This window comes from Hydractinia symbiolongicarpus, chromosome 7, assembly GCF_029227915.1.
Source record: "Hydractinia symbiolongicarpus strain clone_291-10 chromosome 7, HSymV2.1, whole genome shotgun sequence".
NCBI lineage: Eukaryota > Metazoa > Cnidaria > Hydrozoa > Anthoathecata > Hydractiniidae > Hydractinia > Hydractinia symbiolongicarpus.
In genome coordinates, this window is record NC_079881.1 from 15,813,236 (window position 1) to 15,833,283 (window position 20,048).

At 37.6% G+C, this 20,048-nt stretch overlaps 3 protein-coding genes across 3 annotated transcripts; 1 reads left to right on the forward strand and 2 right to left on the reverse strand.

Moving 5' to 3' along the window:
* Positions 1-210: 210 nt before the first annotated feature.
* On the reverse strand, positions 211-2,072 carry LOC130648692 (ribosomal protein S7, mitochondrial-like). Its single transcript, XM_057454751.1, has one exon. The coding sequence runs from the start codon at positions 1,916-1,918 to the stop codon at positions 1,205-1,207; it is 714 nt and encodes a 237-aa protein (XP_057310734.1). The 5' UTR covers positions 1,919-2,072; the 3' UTR covers positions 211-1,204.
* A 60-nt stretch (positions 2,073-2,132) lies between these two features.
* Positions 2,133-7,781, reverse strand: LOC130648693 (mitochondrial inner membrane protease subunit 2-like). The gene has a single exon (XM_057454752.1). The coding sequence runs from the start codon at positions 5,590-5,592 to the stop codon at positions 5,011-5,013; it is 582 nt and encodes a 193-aa protein (XP_057310735.1). The 5' UTR covers positions 5,593-7,781; the 3' UTR covers positions 2,133-5,010.
* Positions 7,782-16,596: 8,815 nt separating this feature from the next.
* Positions 16,597-19,345, forward strand: LOC130649066 (uncharacterized). The gene is made up of 2 exons (XM_057455267.1): positions 16,597-17,363; positions 18,582-19,345. The coding sequence occupies exons 1-2, from the start codon at positions 16,597-16,599 to the stop codon at positions 18,583-18,585; spliced, it is 771 nt and encodes a 256-aa protein (XP_057311250.1). The 3' UTR covers positions 18,586-19,345.
* The last annotated feature ends 703 nt before the right edge of the window (positions 19,346-20,048 follow it).

Genomic DNA, 20,048 nt, shown 5'->3' on the forward strand with positions numbered 1-20,048 from the left:
AGGATGTTATTAGGTTCTGTTTTCTCACAATAGAAGCAGCAGAGAAGCAACTTTAGTTTCTAAAAGAATCCAGTGCTGTAGCGATTCTGAGAGTGAACTATGCTTTAATGAAGGCCTTATGAGTAAAAATAAAATTAAACACCTTTAGAATGTCGTACTTTTGGGGACTTTCAGGTTACGGTCTAGTATATATGCAAAAGCAAGTATGAATACGTCAAAAATTAATTGTACGACCAACAGAAAGGAATAACAAAAGAAAGTAAATCAATCTCTGCACGAATTGATAAACATGCGAAACAATAAAAATGATAAATTTAGATGTTAGCCAGTGAAATAATCTACAAGAAGTCGCCTGTCAAAAAACCTACGAAAATTCTTTGATTTTTATCTGACTTACAAACAGACAACCGGTACATAATTGTCTTACTGATACAAATGACTACAGTCAGCTTTGTAATAAAAGACCACTCGCAGAAAAACCCAACTTATTGCAACACAACTTGCGTACTAAAAATCACAGAGATTAATTATATTAGTTATATAATTATAAACATTATTTTTGACATATATGCTCATATATAAGCTCACATTTGCAAAAACCAGTATATATTTTCTTGTCATCAGTAAAGATCTTAACCCTATTAAGGCGATTTTCCACTAGGCGGTCTAAAATGCGCTGAGCGTAGGCGGCTATTGTTTAAAACAATAGCCGCTCATAAATCTGCTTCAAATGTTATTTATTGATTTCCACTTGTCAAAAGCAGCAAAAAGAGCACGTAAACTTTTAAACGACAAAAATATGTAAACATGAACGTAGAAAATTATTGCTGTTTAAGAAAAAAAGTCTTTTCAAACTATTGTTGTTGCTGAATGAAGAAAAAGAAAACCAAACAAAGAAGTATGCAAAAAGGTTTTGGATAAGACGGCTGTATAGAGAACGAAAACTAAAAGGAAAATTGTTTATATCATGTGGCCTTGAAGCATTTTAATTGGATAGCGCTTTGAAAACCCGAGTAAAAGTCGAAGTAGAGTCAACTTTTGAAACCGCGCTGAGCGGACCGCTTTTAGCAGGTTTGGGACTGAAAGAACAATAGCCGCTATGCTCAGCCCGTTCTGGAATGCTTAGTGGAAATTCGGCTTTATACCTGGGAGAGGTGGCACGAAAATTACTTCTTTTATTAAGGTAATTTCTCTCTATTTTCCTCTACCACCACCTATAATGAGCAAAGGCACGATGCAGTTCAGCTTTTTTATGAAAGTCAGTTTTTTTCTGAACGACTATCCCTTCGTTTTTGTAGGCATCAAGAATTTCTTTGCTAAGTTTTTCACTCATCGGGGTACTATTACCAGGCCGGTTACGAGCAGTGGTGAGAAACCATTTGATTGCAAGGAATCTGCGTCTATTTTCAGGCAACGGATATGGAACTTGAAAGTTTTTGCCTTTCTTTTTCATTGTCTGTGTCCCCAACACTGGCTTTGCATTCTCCATTGCAACATGAAAAATTTTCAGGGGATCGAGCTCTAGTTCTGCATTTTTTGTTTTGTGATATCTCTCCAGTTGTAATTTTTTAATTTTCTCAAAAGTGTCATTCATAAGTTTTTGTGACACTGATTTTTTTCCATCATACATCATACAGTTAACAAACTTGTTCACCAATTTGTCGTAAGAAATCGAAGAGCTGAAATAACTTTCTGGAGCTTTTCTTACTACCACCTCTTCTGCTTCGCTAACCACGTTTTTAACTTTTTCTTCAGGTAATTTCGATTTATTGATAATGTCAAGCTCCTCAGTATCAGGTTGTCTAGATTTTTCATTGTATTGTTTTAATGGCAAGGAAATGTAATATCCACGTTGAGATAATAAGGTAATATTATACTGATGTCTACCTAGAAGCGTGAATATAAGTTTTGTTGACATCTTATTCTAAAGATACATAAAATACATAAATTTTAAGTTCAAAGGTATATAGATGTTTAGGAAAAAATGGTACCTGCTAAAAATTATATGTTCTTCACAACAACTGGAGTAACACAAGAATGTACTTATAGGATTCTTCTGACATTGTTAAACAAAACATTATCAAACAAATTCTACCATTACTTGTCTTGGTTCCTCAGTAAAAACACACATATTAATAGAAAATGTATTATGAAATAACTTATGTATGTAGATACAACATGATTCGCATAAAACGCAATTTGGGAAATGGATCAGGATGCTGGGTAAAAAAAGTAATTATTGCTTACTGCTTACTGGCTGCACACATTATTTGTCCTGCCAGTAAGCATAACATGATAATAACACCAAAATGTTTGCCTAAGTAAAGATGTTAATTACAATAGAGTATACATGTTTTGGTTGACATACACAATAGCATCTTGTGGATCATATGTGAGTGGGTTCCAAGGCATGACACAAATCTCTTCATGCATGAATTCCATTACTTTCTCCATATATTCACGAGGTTTATTTTAATTTCTAATTTATTTATTTAACTTATTTATTATTTATTTACTATCTATTTACTTATTTATCTCATGCATGAGGGATGTTTTACTTCTATTTCCCCTTCATTCACGAAGGCAAACTTTCACTTTACAATAAACAGATAATCTCATGGAGCATATTTGCAAATAATAAACATGTGTTAACAAAAAATCATGAAAAACGGTTGCAGAGATATTAGGCTTTAAAGTTTTTTGATGACGTCATCAACCTGTCCTTTTCGAAACGGATTTGGGGACCAAGATTTGGGAAACTTACCCAAATTGGTCCCAGCTGGTCCCTAGTTACCTATGCGGTGAAAAATCATTGACGTCAACACCTCCTTTCCAAGTTATTTGGCCTCAAAGTATTAAGTGCACTGTAATGGCTTCATTAATTTAATATACTTGCCTTTGACGTTTATTATTTTAATGTTAAAAGTTTGGTAAATTACAGAACAATTTTATAGGCGATGTTTTATAGACTTTATCAAAGAAAATTTATCCACTTTGCAAAAGTGACAGACAGACGGAACTGGTGTATTATTATAGAGACTAGTCGATAAGGCCCGTGGAGAAATCCACTTAGGCAGATGGACAATGGAAAAATAGGTTGTTTTAGATGTTTTGCTGACGTCAGCAGTGCAGATCCCTAAAAAATTGGCGAAATTTATTTTATTCTTTGATTGTAATGTGTAGAGATTGAAACGCTAATCAAAATAATGTATAGAATAATATGTTTTGGAGGAACACCTAAGGAGATATAACGGTTTAAGAATTGTGCTGATGTCAGCAAAGGCCCGTGAAATGGTATATAAATTTCTTACTTTTGACAAATGGTGGCAGAGATATTGGGGTTTTAAGGTTTTTTGGTGACGTCATGAACCCGTCCATTCCGAAACGGATTTGGGGACCCAGGTTTGGGAAAATTAACCAAATTTGTCTTAGGTGGTCCCTAGTTACCCACGCGGTGAAAAATGGCTGATGTCACCACCTCGTTTCCAAGTAATTTGGCCTCAAAGTTTTAGGTGCACTGTAATGGCTTCATTAATTTAATATAGGATATTGAAAAGCTGCTGTCTTTGTTTGACTGAAAAGCTGCTGTCTTTGTTTCGTTGACTACCTCCACAATCATGAATACGATGGAAATCATGGCAATTTCATAAACAGCCATAGCAATAAAATCACCCTGTGTTGTCCCTCCCTCAGACTTTAGCTTTATTCCTCCTAACACAAATAATCTAGATGCTATAAATAACAAATTATCTTTATATTATGTAAGAAAACGTTTCTGTTCAGAGTTAAAAGCATTTGCAGCAATCACTAATAAAACAGCTTCTGTATTCTCATCCTGAAATAAGGTGTTCATGCTATGAACAGCCTGTATCATGTCCAGCACATATCTTCAACGATCCAACCAATAAAATGATATCATCATTTACAGCAGATATAACAACTTTGCATACGATTCTTTTGAGTACCTCTTCAACACCAATAGGAGGAAGCCCTGGGTTCTTATCAAGAGGAATCAGACAACATGCTAAGAATGCTTCCAATAATGCGGAATTTCCTTTGCCAGTGCATAACTTTTGTATGACTTTGGAAAATGTTTCACATAAACTGACAGTACTTTCTCCAAGTTGTTGTTGGAAGTATCCTTCTCCCTTCATCAGCATCAATGCCAGATGGTCCGGATCCTACATTTATCCTTATCAATGACATACGATATATTAAAACTCAAAGAATTGGACTGACACTAGTATCTATTACCTTGTTTCAATATATGAGTGAGCTAATGCAGAGGCCAGAGATCTGATGTTGACAATCAAGTGAGGCAATACTTAAAGCAGGTTTTAGTCAATATGGCCACCATAAGGGTTCACTGAATCAAAGGTGACTCATTCCCTGATGTTATCCAAAATGCTGTATTAGGCCAGAGCCAGTAGTGCATATCTTTCCACATGACAGAGGTTTACTAAAGCCACCACAATTAACACAAGCTAAATAAATATTTAACTCCATTATATATTTCCATTAGTAAAAACCCATTTACATTAAAAAGTTAGTTTAAAACAAAATGTATATAATAATTTTGAGCATTACATATAAGGATTTACACAATGTCATGAAATCTTATAAGGGGCAATGTTAACTTATCTTTCTTTTGCTATATATGATGTATACAACAGAAATTAAAATAAAGAGATTTTCAAAATCTATTGGACCTTCATGTCCAGTAATACCCTAAGCATACACAAAACGTTGTATATATGGTGCTAGGTTTGAGAATGTAGAACAAAACATAGTGTTTGATGTATTTATGTTGAGCAAAAGAAATATTTCTTAGAAAAATTAAAATTAAAGAATACAATATTGAAACAATCTAGCTTTTTAATAATGATATATTTTTGTGATATATTAGAAAAATAAACTTCACATTTGTTTCTATAGCTTGATATCTGGTTAAAATACTTTTTAGTGATATCTGTCTGTTGTTAGTTGCAACTTGTCTTTACATTCTCTGTGCTAAGGTTGATTTTCTATGGTGTCTTCACGCTCATAAATTACATTATCATAAATTACTTTTATCTTTTTAGGAATAGTTGGAGAACGAAATGGTGGTATGTTATGTTCTAGTTTACTCCATCGTTTTGGGGGCCATACAATGTGCGTTGCACGGCCCTTAACAAGACCAAGGGATACAGGACCAAATGAGTTGCTGTCCAAGCTAGAACGAACATTGTCTCCTTCAACCCAGCAATGACCTCGTGGTACATAAACATAGTCATTTTTATAACGTGGAGTCCTTATAAAGTCACCCTCAAGTCCTATTATTCGTTTTATAAAGCTTATTGTGTGATCAGTAGGTGAGGTTAACGCAACTATATCACCTCGTTGGATATTTTCTGTAGATGCATTCCATCTGTCAAGAATAACAACATCAGACTTCTTTCTGTGGTTTGGATTTAATGTAGGTTGCATAGATGTTCCTTCAACACGAGCCACATAAAAGAGGTAGTCATTAATTGTAATGTAGACAGGAAGTCCAATCACTATTCCAGAAAAAAATGAGTATGTGAAATTCCCCAATTTTTGCCAAAACACCATTGTCTAATTGTGTCAACAATTTAATGCAACCATAAAAGCTGTTATCAAAAGAAGATATCAGTGAAATTACAACATAAAAAATACAAAAGAAAATATATATAAGAATATAATAAGAAGGTAATTATAAAAAAATTGTTTTGGAAAAAAAGAAACTACAAGAAACCAATATTAATTAGGATTTTTTCGACAAAATGCAATATGTAATATTTGTGACACTTTGTTTAGTGAATTATTCTTATCTATCCTCAGGCCATTTAGTAAGATTTTAGGCAGGCGTGCGGTAGATCACACGCCTTAAAAGTTCTGCGCGTGCGATCAAAAAAATTTTTTTTACAAAAACATTTTCTTCACCCCTGTACACCGCACAGGGGCTGCTGTTTTCGCGTAAGGAACATACAAAGTGCAAGTTCCAACGGTCGAGCTTCAATTCGTATAATATTTTATTTGAATTGATCTCTATACGATTTTAGAAAGTGAAAATACCGACGTGGATCATTTAAAAATCATAAAAACGACATTGTAGAAAACGAAAATATTGCTGTAGATCGTTTAAAAATCAGGAAAATTGAATCGCAGAAAGCGAAGAGATCGATGAAGATCGTTTAAAAATCATGAAAACGGGATCATAGAAAGCGAAAAGATCACCATAGATCGTTTAAATATCATGAAAGCTTTTTTCATCACTCTGTAGCTAATATTTTAGAAAAAGAAAAATTTATGAGTGCGATAAAAAGCACTCGTAATTTTTTTTACGAGTGTGCGGGCGAGTGCGCATGCGATCGCACTCGTCTCAAGGAATGGCCTGAAGAAGTAGGCTAAATATAATATATTTTCATTTATGTTTTTAAAATATGAACTTATTCACATTTAATTTGTTTTTGCATGGAAGGTTTCGCATAAAGGGAATTAATATTCGTAGGAATTAATTTTTGTGGTTGTTGTGAATTTTTGCTAAAACGCAAAGTATGCCTAATCTGCGAAAATAAGCTCCCACAAAATGTCCAATGTAAAAAATTATTTTGAAACGATGATCACCAACTCTGTTTTAGGCTCAAAGATCTGTGATGCTGGTATTTCAAAAGCTGTAGCTGTTGCAACAGCCAATGCTTTGATCAAATGTTATCCTGAATTCAACCTAAGTCATTTAAACTTTATAGATTTGTCATGGTCAAAAAGTCTCTTCAAGTGTATGGGTTATAGAAGGCGATTGGACACGATGGAACAAGTATGGGTAACAGAAATTTGTAGAAAGAAATTGAAGAATTATACTTGTACTCCATTGTTAAAAAGATCGAAAACAATGGAGTTCCAGTATCTCTTGTTATCAATCTGGACCAAACACCATTAAAATTTGTTCCCTGTTGTAACAAGACTTCGGCAAAGAAAGGGAGCAAGAACATTTTTATCACTGGCCCCACTGAAGAGGGAATGACTACAGCAAGCTTTTTAATTACTTTGAGCGGTGACTTTCTCCCAATCCAACTCAGGTGCATTCCATTTAACACAAATAAGGGGCTAAATTTAGTGGCGCCGTAGATTAGTGGTTATAGCTCTCGTACTCTGTGCGGGAGACCGGGGTTCGATTCCTCTTGACGGCGATTCAACATGGGCGAGTGAATGTTACCATAGCCCCGGGTTAACCCAAGCCATGTGAGGGAAATTTGGGAAGATGGCACACTGTGTGGGTCGTTGGATGTTGCCGGGAGTTGTCTAGTAGAGCGCGGGCTCTAATTGGGTCTGCGTAGCTCAAAATGAGCATTAAATACTCTAGGACTCTCCATCTACGCCATGGCCCCTCCTGGAAATAATAGACAGGGTATATCCCTCGATATTTGTGAGGCTAGCCATGTAAAATATGCACATCCATCTATCTAAGTTAAAAAAGAAGCCGCTTGGCATCAAACTGGGAGATATTATGACAGTACTTCTTTCTGGGGGGCCAGGGGCGGTGGAAGAACCATCAGATACTATGATGATAGCCCTCACCTTCCATTGCCTCTTTTTTGTATTCAAGGAGTAGCGAGACTATTATACTAAAGAGACAAAAAGCATTGGGAACGAGATTGAGGTAGTTTTCTGGATCCTAAATACTCGTCATCACAGCTATACGAGGTTTTGTTCCATAGATGGTAAAAATTTCGTCCGTAACCCAGGACGATTTTTTCGACTTACAACTTTACACTTACAACTTGTAAAGTCATAAGTCGTAGAAATCGTCCTGGGTTAAACTAAAAACAAACTAAATGGCTGCTTATTGGTCACAATTGACACAGATGAACATTAACAATCCTAAAGTTTGTTCAATATATACCATACATAATGTGTCATGTTTTTTACGAAATCAAAAATTTGACACTCCAAGTGTAAATACATGACCACAGACCTGTTGGCTATGATATATAGCAAGAGCCATGAACCAAGTCTATGGTTTCGTTTTGCGTTTTTGCAGATTAGAAATGGCTGACATGGTACAGGCACCCATGCTTCTAAGAACTAGATAAGCAAATACACATTCACTTTTGGTAGCAAAGAAAAAAGAAAAAGAAAATGGAACAAAATATATTAGAAAAGTGACAGGCCAGCTGCTCCATTTAGAAATGATGAACAAACAAACAGAGACATAAAAACTAAAATATACACACTATTGAATACAAGGTAAAGTCAGTTAGGCGGACGTCACAAATACTTGGTGTTAGAGTCACCCGACCGACACTAATTTTTGATCGAAATTTTTGATATACTGAGTCGGAAAAACTAAAATGACAAAAAAAACGTTATACGCTTGTTCTCCCTCTTGATACCTTGAAAATTCAAACATACGTTATTTTATATAATTTTGTTTTGGTCTATTTCTATAGCGAGAGACCGCCGCTCAAAATATATAATATATATATAATACTATTTCGGCTATCGGAATTCCCTTATTTCCGATAGTGTGTTGGTCAAAGACATGTCGATATCAGATATGTTAACATCCCGCCGCAATCCACGCAGGCATAGCAATGTCGATCGGTGTAACGAAAAGCAAATTTTCGTTGTGACAAACGTCGTAGCGATAGACGTTGGTATACCACGTTTATCTGCTATCAACTCAGCAAGACGTTGATAGAATCTCTTGCACTCTCTTCCTAACCCACCGTGTGTAAAAAACACCAAAGGTGTAAAAGAACCATTTTCAACCTGCAAAACCCTTTCGTTGTATAACCTTTTCTTTTCTTGCTCATTTCTTTCATAGCAACGTTTGATTTCTGTGTTCCTATACCTCTGGGCGTTAAGGTCAAAGACCCTGACATCGCAGAATACACGTTGGCCAGGAATCCGGAAACCAAGTGCGCTAACATCTAATCGAGCTTCATTTGATGTGATCGCACTTTTCTGGTCAAAGCGTTCGTTTTGTAGTAGAGCAAGCATCGGTTCAATTCGTACGTCTTTACACACTTCTTTCAAAAGCTGAGCAGTTATATCACGAACTTCGTTATGACGTTGTGTGACAAACCCACCCTTTTTGTAGGATAACGCATGAGCAAGATCAAACTTTGAGCCACATGCACATTCAAATGGTAACCTGGGTAATTCCCAGTTATATCGAATTCTCAATGCGTCGAAAAACTGCTCCTTTGTGAGGTAGTAACCACTCTCTTTTATTGGCAGAGTCGTCAACCATTTTGACGCACCTATTTCCTGATTTGCTTCGTTCTGCCTCTTAGCACTTTCATCCATTTGTGACAATAGTCCTTGCAGAATGTTTTGATGGCTTTTATTTCTCTCAGACTTTATTTGGCTTTTCGTTTTGCTGATCTCGTTCGCATTTTCATTTTGTCTGAGAAGAATATTTACGAGCTCCGTCGTCATTTTCCGAGAATTCTCGTATTCTGTGTCAGAAACATTCTCAAGGATTTTTATTCCTAGACCCCCGAGACGTGGTGGCAAGGACATTAGCTCCCTCTCTACATCGTTTATAATATGACCACCAGTAATAGCCGGCAACAGTTGGTGTCTTATTACACTTTCCACCGGTCGCAGTAATGATGATATTTCTGGGATGGTCCGTAAATAGTATGTGAAGCGATGTTGATATCCACTAACATAGCATGTGTAAGCTGCTTGTGGTTCGATAACAGCTATTTCTAAAATTAGTGTGATTTCTTTAACCTATTTTGCGACAATGTCTTCAACGTACTCTTTTCGAAAAGTCTCACTGCCAATAACTGCTCCGAGATGTCGTTCTCCTGTACATGTAATTTGTATATTTGTTTCTTTGAAGTGTGTTTTTGCTCCTTCAATGTTCTTATCTTTCACAATTAGCCATGATTTCTTTGGCAGTGGTTGGTAACCAAATTTTGGGCCTTCCACAATGAGCTCGTCCCACCATTTCCGAATGGTGGAAAAATTTCCAACAGCTGTTAAGTCATCAGCAAAAGCTACCAATTTCATATCAATATCAGCAATGTTTTTCATTCTATCAAGTAATGGTGTGAGTCCTATTGCGTAAATGGCCATCCCCAACGGGTCGCCCTGAGTGGTACCTTCTCTTGAACTCATTTCAGTTCCACCAATCACAAAAAGTCTCGCAGGCTTTATGTAGCAGCTGTTGATGTATGTTGCTAGAATCGGGCAAATGATCTTGGTATTATGAAGTGTTGCACTACGGTTCAAGCTATTGAAGGCATTTGCAGCATCAACTAATAAGACACATTCGGCTTCTTCACTAGAGTATGCATCTTTCATTGCATGTATAGCAGCTTCGCACCCAGATTCATGACCGGAGCACATTTGAATTTTTGAACAAGATTCAATAACGTCATTCTTTGCTGCGTACATCACGGCTTTTTCAATAATGCGTCTTAAAACCTCTCCTACTCCGATAGGTCTAAGACCAGGGTTCTTGTCTAAAGGCACAAGACGACATCCTAAATACGCCTCTAAAGAATTATCGTTTACTTCTTCATGGCAAAGTCTTCTTGCAAACTTAGCTATCGCTTTCCGTAAATCTGTTCCAGTGTCGCCATAAACTCTAGACGCTATGATTTTGATCCATCCATTCGCATCCATTCCAGATGGTCCGGAGCCGCCTTTTGTTGTCTTCGCTGCTCGCATTATCATGTCTTCGTCAATGACGTCATATACAACGGCATTAACTGATTTGATCGGACCTTGTATCAGCGTGTCTTCGTATGATTCACTTCCTTCAGGATGTTTTTGTCTTAGCATTTCAAGAGTTTCGTCATTCAAAGGAAGTATTCCTCCAGACATATTGTTCGTCACCACATTAATCGCTTTATGAACATCTCCTTTTTGCATATGGTTCCGGAACTTCCTTGAAATAACTGCAATATCTTGCTTTTTTATTACTTTAGGTAGTCGGCTTTGAATCGTCTGTGCCTCATCCATTAAGCTCATAAAATCTCCTTTAAACCATTGTGTTAGACGTCTGTTTAATGCTTCTAAGTGCTCCTTAGATTTCGATGCTTGTGATGGTTTTTGCAGCAGCAGAGCAGGCATGATATGTATAGCTCTTAATGCTATAGCTCTTAAAGGTGTGTTTTCAATCCACGCATTGAGCAATCTTGTGGTCTCACGTATGTAGGATTTACCTGCGTTTCCATTAGGCAGCATAAACAAGTTTCGTTTCCAATAAACAATTCTGCTGTAACATTCCTCGATGTCATTGACTGCTTCACTTCCTTTAACATTACTCCAATAAAACTTCTCTGGAACATCAGCAAAATGATGTTGAGATGAAGTTGCGTCTTCGGGAACGTTACGTTGTTGATTTGTATCCTGTTGTGTTGTGTTCTGTGTCAACACTTTACAATACTTCAAGTGCTGTACCAAACCTCTATATGTTTTAAACTTTCGGTGACATTTCATACACGGAAAAGTCTCTTGACTCTGCTCAACACTATCAATTCTTGAATTCGATGACGATGGTTGCTTATGACCTCTTTTAACCATTTTTATCCAATAAACTGTGAAAATGATGTTTCGTCGTTACTTCAATTAATTCTTCGCGTTTTGACACTTAATTGAAACTTGCATGACGGATCATTTACTTTGTTCCGATCAATCGGCATTGGAGACGTCCGCCATCTTTAACCGTCAACCGTCTTATGTTTACTCCGTATAGACGGAAATGTTAAGTACAAAAAAGCGGCGCAGACAGCTTTGAGAGATTGCAGTTGTAAAATGCAGTTGTATGGAAACCGGCCTTAATGCCGACACTAGTTTCGCTAGACATCAGCGAATGCAGCATGAGCGTCGAAGTCCAAACTAAGCATTCTTATTAAAATTTTCACTGGGCTACTTCAGTGTAGGAAATCGTTAGGGCTAAGATAAATTTTAAAAAATGGGGAGACTCTACGAATTCTTTTAGGATATGAAGTAGTTTACTATTTGCGTTTTGTATGAAGTTTATTTTTATGGCTTCCATTATATTCATTCTTAGCTTTAGAACTTTGTTTTTCATGTTTCTATATGCAATAAAACTAACCATACAATCAATGACATTTTATTATGCAACTTTAAAAATGTGTACTTTTATACCAGCCATTGTATACCTTAACTCGTTAACAAAACATCGAATTCGTTCCTATTGAACATGTACACTAAGCCTATCACACTCCGTAGACTAAGAATGTCACACTACTCCGTATACTCCGCATGTTACACTCCGCGTGTTACACTCCGTATATTAAGCATGTCACACTCCATATAGCATGCTTCGTATATGAAGCATGTCACACTTCGTATAGCATACTTCGTATATGAAGCATAATGCACTCCGTATAGCATACTCCGTATAGAATACTCCGTATGACATACACCTTATAGCACATTCTGCATACTCCGCATAGGAAATTCTGCATAACATACTCTCGGTATCTCACAATCTGTATGCCATAATCCGTTTGCTGCAATCAAACTAATGTTTCCACTGACTGTTTTTATGATGGATAAAAAAGTAGAAAAATGATGTGCTTGTCTTTTTAACTTGTTCTTTATAGTGATTATTTTTTATTTTTTTCGGAAATAGCTTTAAACAGTCACATAATATTGCAATTTTTCACTTAAGAACATTTGTTGGCAGACTCCGAATAGAAACCACACTCCGTGTACGTCACATGGAAACTCTATTTAAACGAGGCGCCAAAGTTATCATTGAATATCGGCGATTTAATGGCGCGCGTTAATGGCTGGATGGTTGGATACAATTTTTATCGAATTTTTGAGTTATCACTCGCCGACCAACTGACTCTATTTTTGGTGCTCAAATGACTCTAAACACCAGATATTTTTGACGCCCGTCTGTGCAAGCAATGATAGGTAACTTGTCAAGTCTGAAAAAACTTGTGTGAAAATACTACAGCAGGAAATTTTAACTATAACGAGGCGCCTGAGAAAACGTATAGTATATATATTTGTTATACCAAGTTGTGTAAAAATAACAAAATTGTGAACTAAGTGATAAATAAAACTATTACATATGTACATAAAGAAGTGACATGAACATCTATAAACCTATTCATCGCTTGTATCATCGTCTTTAGAATTTTTGGTAAAGAGTTTCAAATCATAGGGTGTCATATTAATAGGAACATATCTTGAGCATATCCAATGCGATCAACACATCATACTTTACGCCTGTCGATGTATTTTTGATCACTGTTACAACATCAGAATTCTTTTTTTGACATTCGTCAAAAAACATGTTAGAACAATTGTTGCAAAATAGGATGCCAGATCTTGTAAACTAGAAAAATGTAAGATGATAGACGTTCCATTAGGAGTTGGTTCTCCATTGCTATCATGGCTATGAGAATCAACTAAAATAGCCCTGAATGGATTACAAGATGCATTAAATAATGATATACAGTAACCTTCACAACTAAATATTTTACCATCGTGATCTTGGTCTGAACTAATGTTATTAAGTCATTTAGTATATCATTATCCCTGGCTAGTGTTCCAAACATGTCTTAGTTGAAATCAAGTTCTACTACAGCATTGTGAACACTGACAGCCCTATAAAGGTTGAGGGTTGATAAAAATGATGAAGTATTCATGGACTTGTAAAGTGCATCACCTTGTTCAATGACATATTCCAAATCATTTGAATTCCAGATATTGAAAACAAATTGCAAATAAAGATATGCAAGAACACTGAATTTCTTGATGGAGCTAAACACAGTTTAGCTCATGTTAATTGCAGTTCCCAATACTTGATAGTTGCTATGCAGATGCATCATTAAGGGTAGGCAAGGTTGTCTTGCTCACCCAAGGCATCTTTATCCCAATTAAGCAAATCAAAGCTATGTGTCATAACTTGAAGCAACTTTCTTGTTGTTGATACTTTAGAGTTGGGGACTAAAGGTTTGGGTATAGTATGTCCATATTAGGAGGTTCTAAGTTAGCCAATCAACAATCCAGGGGCCCTATAAATAGGAGGGATTCACTCTGATTTAGCTTCTCACCAGTAGTAGCAATGTCACCGAAACTGCTCGCATTGGGGCTCCATTATATGCAGGTACTAGGACTTCTAACTCTGACATGTATGCCACTGTTAGTTTGCCTCCAATCCCCAAACATCTTGTAGAAAAGATTAAGAAGGGGGAGTACATTAATTTTGATTCTCTTCTACCACCTTCTGCTGCGTCTTCCTGTGCTTCTCTTCCCATGATGGGTGAGGGTGGGGAATTTGACATTAACATTAGTAATGTGGAGGGCACTCCTAGGATTTCGTTAGCTCAGAAGACCACTGGGAAAGGGAGGGTGAAAGATTTTAACTCCTGGGTGTCAGCATGGACAAATTATTTGAGGTGTGTTGTTTGTTTTCAACCCAATCTTGTACATCAAATGTTGATGTATCAAACCGTAATAACTCAGTTTGCTTCACAATATGTCTTCTCTTCTGTGTATGAATATGATCAACTTTATCGTATGCAACTGGCCAACAACCCTGCTAGCGGCAGATGGGACGTGGTTGACGACACTTTGTTTAATATGTATCTTAGGGGTGCTCAGCCATCAACGTCGTTCACAAAGTCACTCCCATCCAGGTTAGGCAGGTGCTTTAGGTGTCAGGGCTCTGGCCACTTTGCCGCACAATGCCCCAATAAATTCACTGGCCCAGCAGAATCATCAACACAGTTTCGGAATGTCCCAAGCAAATCATGGCCACCAGACAGACCTGCTTGCTTTTCCTTCAACAAAGCACTTCCTTGCCGACCAAACTGTTCCTATCCCCACTGTTGCCATTTCTGTCAGAAAAACCACCCCGTTATCTTTTGCCCATCCAGGTCCTCTAAGCTCGGTCCCAACTAAATTTTTTCACAAACCCTCATTAGTGCACACACCGGTTAAGGTTCGCGTTCTAAATAAGTTTTTGTTATCCCACCCCAACAGGGATCTCGTAGATTTCATTGTATCAGGTTTTACCTACGGATTTAGGTTAGGATGCAGCCAGAACACTCCCTTAACCTCGGCTACAAGAAATAACAAATCGGCTTTTACTTATGAGAATTTAGTTGATGAGGCAATTTTAAAGGAATTAAACAGAGGCCACACTGTAGGACCATTTGACTTTAAACCGTTGGATAACTTCCACTGTTCTCCTTTGGGCGCAGCACCTAAAAAAGATGGCACTGTCCGGGTAGTTCTTGACCTATCTTCCCCCAGAGGGTTCTCTGTCAATGACAGGATAAGTAAGGAAGAGTTCTCTGTACAATACTCATCATTTGATGAAGCAGTCAATCTCATAAAATCTTTAGGCCCGAACTGCTACATGGCTAAATTAGACATAAAACACGCCTTTCGGTTATGTCCTGTACACGCTGATGATTGGCATCTTTTGGGGTACCTATGGAAAAACAGATATTATTATGATGTGGTTCTGCCGTTTGGGGGAAGATCCTCACCCTTCATTTTTAACAACTTTGCGGATCTACTAACATGGATTTTAACTGTTATTATACTTGTTACTAATTTAAAACACTATCTTGACGACTTTATAACAGCCCACTGCACTAAATCTCAATGCCAATACGTTGTTGATGCCATTATCCATACATTTTCATTAATTGGCGTCCCTCTGGCTGACGAAAAAATTATTGGTCCAGTACAAGTAATCACTTATCTCGGTATTGAAATTGACACCATCAATTTAGTTCTAAGATTACCTCGTCAGAAATTTAGCAATCTCATGGCAGAGTTGAGGCAATGGCACGGCAGGAAAAAATGCAAAAAAAGGGATTTGTTATCATTAATAGGGTCACTTTCTTTCGCTTGCAAAGTAGTGAAGAGCGGCAGAATTTTCCTTCGACGTTTGATTGACTTGTCCACCAAAGTGGATAGGTTACATCATCACATTGACATTAGTGCAGAGGCTAGGAAAGACATAGAATGGTGGCTTGAATTCTTACCATCGTGGAATGGGGTTGCTTTATTTCACACAAACACCATTTTGTCTAGCAAAGTTGACCTGTTCACTGATGCCTCAGGAGTAGGACTAGGGGGATACTATAATGGCCAGTGGTTCTCATTGCCCTTTCAATCTAAGCGCACTTATAGCATCAGCTTCCTTGAATTGTTAGCCATTGTTATAGCTACGTTTTGTTGGGGAGAAGGTTGGACAGACCACGAGGTGGTGTTAGGCACAGACAATGAAGCCATTGTGCAAATCTGGCACACAGGCTCATGCAAATGCAAAGATATAATGACATTAATCCGTCACTTATTCTTTTTTACTGCTCAACGTAACATAAATCTGTTGCTTTGTCATGTCCCAGGCTGTTCTAATATTTATGCAGATTTACTTTCTCGGTTGCAGGTAAGCAAGTTCAAAAAAGAATGCATGAAAGCAGACAGGTGTCCCACAGCCATTCCTTCATCTGTTTGGAATCTATTGAAAAGTCTGTGAATTATTACTTGTATTCTTCCATTTCACCAAATACAAGACTAACTTATCGTTCTGGTATCCGGGCATACCAACAATTTTGTCAAAACGTCATGGTACCTATGTTTCCTCTTAAAGAGTTAACTTTACAATTTTTTGTGTCGTACCTGGCAGATCGCATTAAATTCTCAACTATTAAAGTCTATTTGTCTGGCATACAATATCATAGCAAGATGCAAGGCTATAAAGAAAACATATCTTCAATGGCTAAATTATTTTACGTCATGCGAGGTATCCGCAGATGCCATCCACATTCCCGTACTACGAGATTGCCTATTACACCTGTTCATCTGCACGAAATGTTAAACTTTATTTGTGAATCTAAATTTACTAGTCATGACAAAGCATTATGGTCTGCTCTCATCCTTGTTGCGTTTTTTGGGTTTTTACGTGTATCCGAATTTGTTACACCATCAAAAAATTTTTATGATCCTAAAATTCACCTGTCACCTTCAGACATTGAATTTTCTTCCTCGGCAACAATCGTAAAGCTAACCATCAAGGCATCCAAAACAGATCCATTTAGGAAAGGTGTCACAATTCGTCTTGCAATGATTGAACACGAATTTTGCCCAGTAAAAGCTTTAAGAAATTACCTGTTATTTCGGGGGGCTAAGGCGGGTCCGTTGTTCGTTTTGTCAAATGGGGATTTTATCACTCGGAAGTACGTTTCAGCATTTTTGTTCGTCAGTCTAAATGATAGTTTACATTTAAATACCCATAGTTTCCGTATTGGTGGGGCCTCTACAGCAGCTTCGTGCGGCATTCCTGACTCAGCCATAAAAACACTTGGTAGGTGGTCCAGTGACTGTTACAGAAGGTATATCCATTTATCTAATAGCGCTTTGCGTAAGTGGAGTGGCAACATGGCTTGCCTTGATGCGGTAACTAAGTTGTGGGATTTCAATGTCTTATAATTGCGTTATTATGTCTTAATATAATTGTAAAAGGCTAATTTATAGGCACTTGCATGTAGTTTTTTTTTTTTTTTTTTTTTCACGTCAAGTTGTTAAGTCTGTTATGGCATGTTGAATTATCTCGTCGTTCTCTTCAAATATCGGCTCATAGACCATGTTCATTTGGGGGAATTTGGGGGTGCTGGGCTGCCCTGGGCAGCCACAAAGTGTAGAGATGTGCGTGTACCCCTGGAAGAGTATGGTGAATTCAGTACAGGTGCGAGGAGATGAACGACGGTGCACCACGCGAGCAGGACAGATGACTGGGGAAATAACAGCAGGGGCATGCGGCGCTGACAGTCAGAGGTGGTGCACCAAGAGGTTAATAACAGGTGTGAAATGCAAAAGAAGCTAGAGCTCATAAAGAGTAGGTTCTTGTGAGGTATGATAGAGGAAATGGAATCACAGGAGAGGAGCTCCGGATGTGATTGAGAGATTAGTTAAGCCAGAAACACTACTAGGAGAAGAGCTCCGGATGTAGTGGAGAAGAGCGAACACTACTAGGAGAAGAGCTCCGGATGTAGTGGAGAAGAGCGAATTTATTGGGAACACGCACGTGAGCTTGAGACAATATCTTCTCTCCAGCCTAGCATCCTCACCCGATTCCGCCAAATTATCCTCAGTTTATTCTTACAAATTCGAAATAAATTTTCTACTCCAAGTTTGTGTTTTTATTGGGAACTACAGCAATTAAATGGAGCTAAACACAGTTTAGCTCATGTTAATTGCAGTTCCCAATACTTGATAGTTGCTATGCAGATGCATCATTAAGGGTAGGCAAGGTTGTCTTGCTCACCCAAGGCATCTTTATCCCAATTAAGCAAATCAAAGCTATGTGTCATAACTTGAAGCAACTTTCTTGTTGTTGATACTTTAGAGTTGGGGACTAAAGGTTTGGGTATAGTATGTCCATATTAGGAGGTTCTAAGTTAGCCAATCAACAATCCAGGGGCCCTATAAATAGGAGGGATTCACTCTGATTTAGCTTCTCACCAGTAGTAGCAATAACTTGCTTAACTGAAATAATTTTCCCACCCACCCACCCATATATTTGGTTAATTTTATTTTATTTTTCTCTTTATGTGACACACCTGCATCATCGCCACACTATGTTGGAACGATAACGGACTATCTACAATCGAACTGGTTCATCGAGGCTACATAACGTCGTCAAGCGTAAAGAAATGTCCAATTGCTTTAGCTACACGGTTTCCTTGAATTGGCGCAGTTTGGCTTAGTACGACCAACAAGGTTTTAGTCCAGTGGTGGAAGCAATTGGCAACTTTACTCAATTATGTCAATGTGTTAAATTTAACTGGTGGGGGTGCTGGGCTGCCCTGGGCAGCCACAAAGTGTAGAGATGTGCGTGTACCCCTGGAAGAGTATGGTGAATTCAGTACAGGTGCGAGGAGATGAACGACGGTGCACCACGCGAGCAGGACAGATGACTGGGGAAATAACAGCAGGGGCATGCGGCGCTGACAGTCAGAGGTGGTGCACCAAGAGGTTAATAACAGGTGTGAAATGCAAAAGAAGCTAGAGCTCATAAAGAGTAGGTTCTTGTGAGGTATGATAGAGGAAATGGAATCACAGGAGAGGAGCTCCGGATGTGATTGAGAGATTAGTTAAGCCAGAAACACTACTAGGAGAAGAGCTCCGGATGTAGTGGAGAAGAGCGAACACTACTAGGAGAAGAGCTCCGGATGTAGTGGAGAAGAGCGAATTTATTGGGAACACGCACGTGAGCTTGAGACAATATCTTCTCTCCAGCCTAGCATCCTCACCCGATTCCGCCAAATTATCCTCAGTTTATTCTTACAAATTCGAAATAAATTTTCTACTCCAAGTTTGTGTTTTTATTGGGAACTACAGCAATTAATGTGCTTCTAAATTTACTATGACCTTGGTGAAAAGAAGCGCGTACTGAGTGAGTGACAGCATGAGAGTTATTTACCTAAGAGCTGATTTCCTGAGAGCTACCCTGTGTTTGCATAGTTAATATTCGAGTTAACAATCGAATCTTTGACAAGTATGCAAAAAACAATGGCCTCTAAAGGAGTGGTCCCACGAAAAATAAAAAAAAACAATTTCATCTTATTTTATCGGAAATGTTTTATTTATTATTATAAAAAACTTTTTTTTAAAAAAAGTTCTTTTTTTTCTCTTATTCAGCCCTTATTTACAATCCTGTTTAAATAGCCGTGACGTAATAGTTGGCGAATGATTTTTTGTGTGTTAAGACAATTCAGCAAATAGCATGACATTTTAGAGAATTCAAGATCGTAATTTCATAATTAGAAATATTTATTTTATTTTATTTTCTATAATAATAGTCACATATTATATATTACATATTTTTGTGTTTATTCTTCCGAGTAAGGAACATAGACACTACCTTCTTCAGGGAAAACTTGTCTTATTTTCCACACAACACGTGACGGTATAACTCGGCGATTGCCTTTTCCAAGTCGTTAGAAAACTTACCAAATGAATTGCTTGTAAGCAGCAAACCGAAAAGATTTGTTTGTAGGCGTGTCTTGCAGAAATTT

Bases quoted from the DNA above. Each gene is read 5' to 3' on its own strand.
- LOC130648693 (XM_057454752.1), bottom strand. From the start codon at position 5,592: ATGGTGTTTTGGCAAAAATTGGGGAATTTCACATACTCATTTTTTTCT.
- LOC130649066 (XM_057455267.1), top strand. From the start codon at position 16,597: ATGGTACCTATGTTTCCTCTTAAAGAGTTAACTTTACAATTTTTTGTG.
- LOC130648692 (XM_057454751.1), bottom strand. From the start codon at position 1,918: ATGTCAACAAAACTTATATTCACGCTTCTAGGTAGACATCAGTATAAT.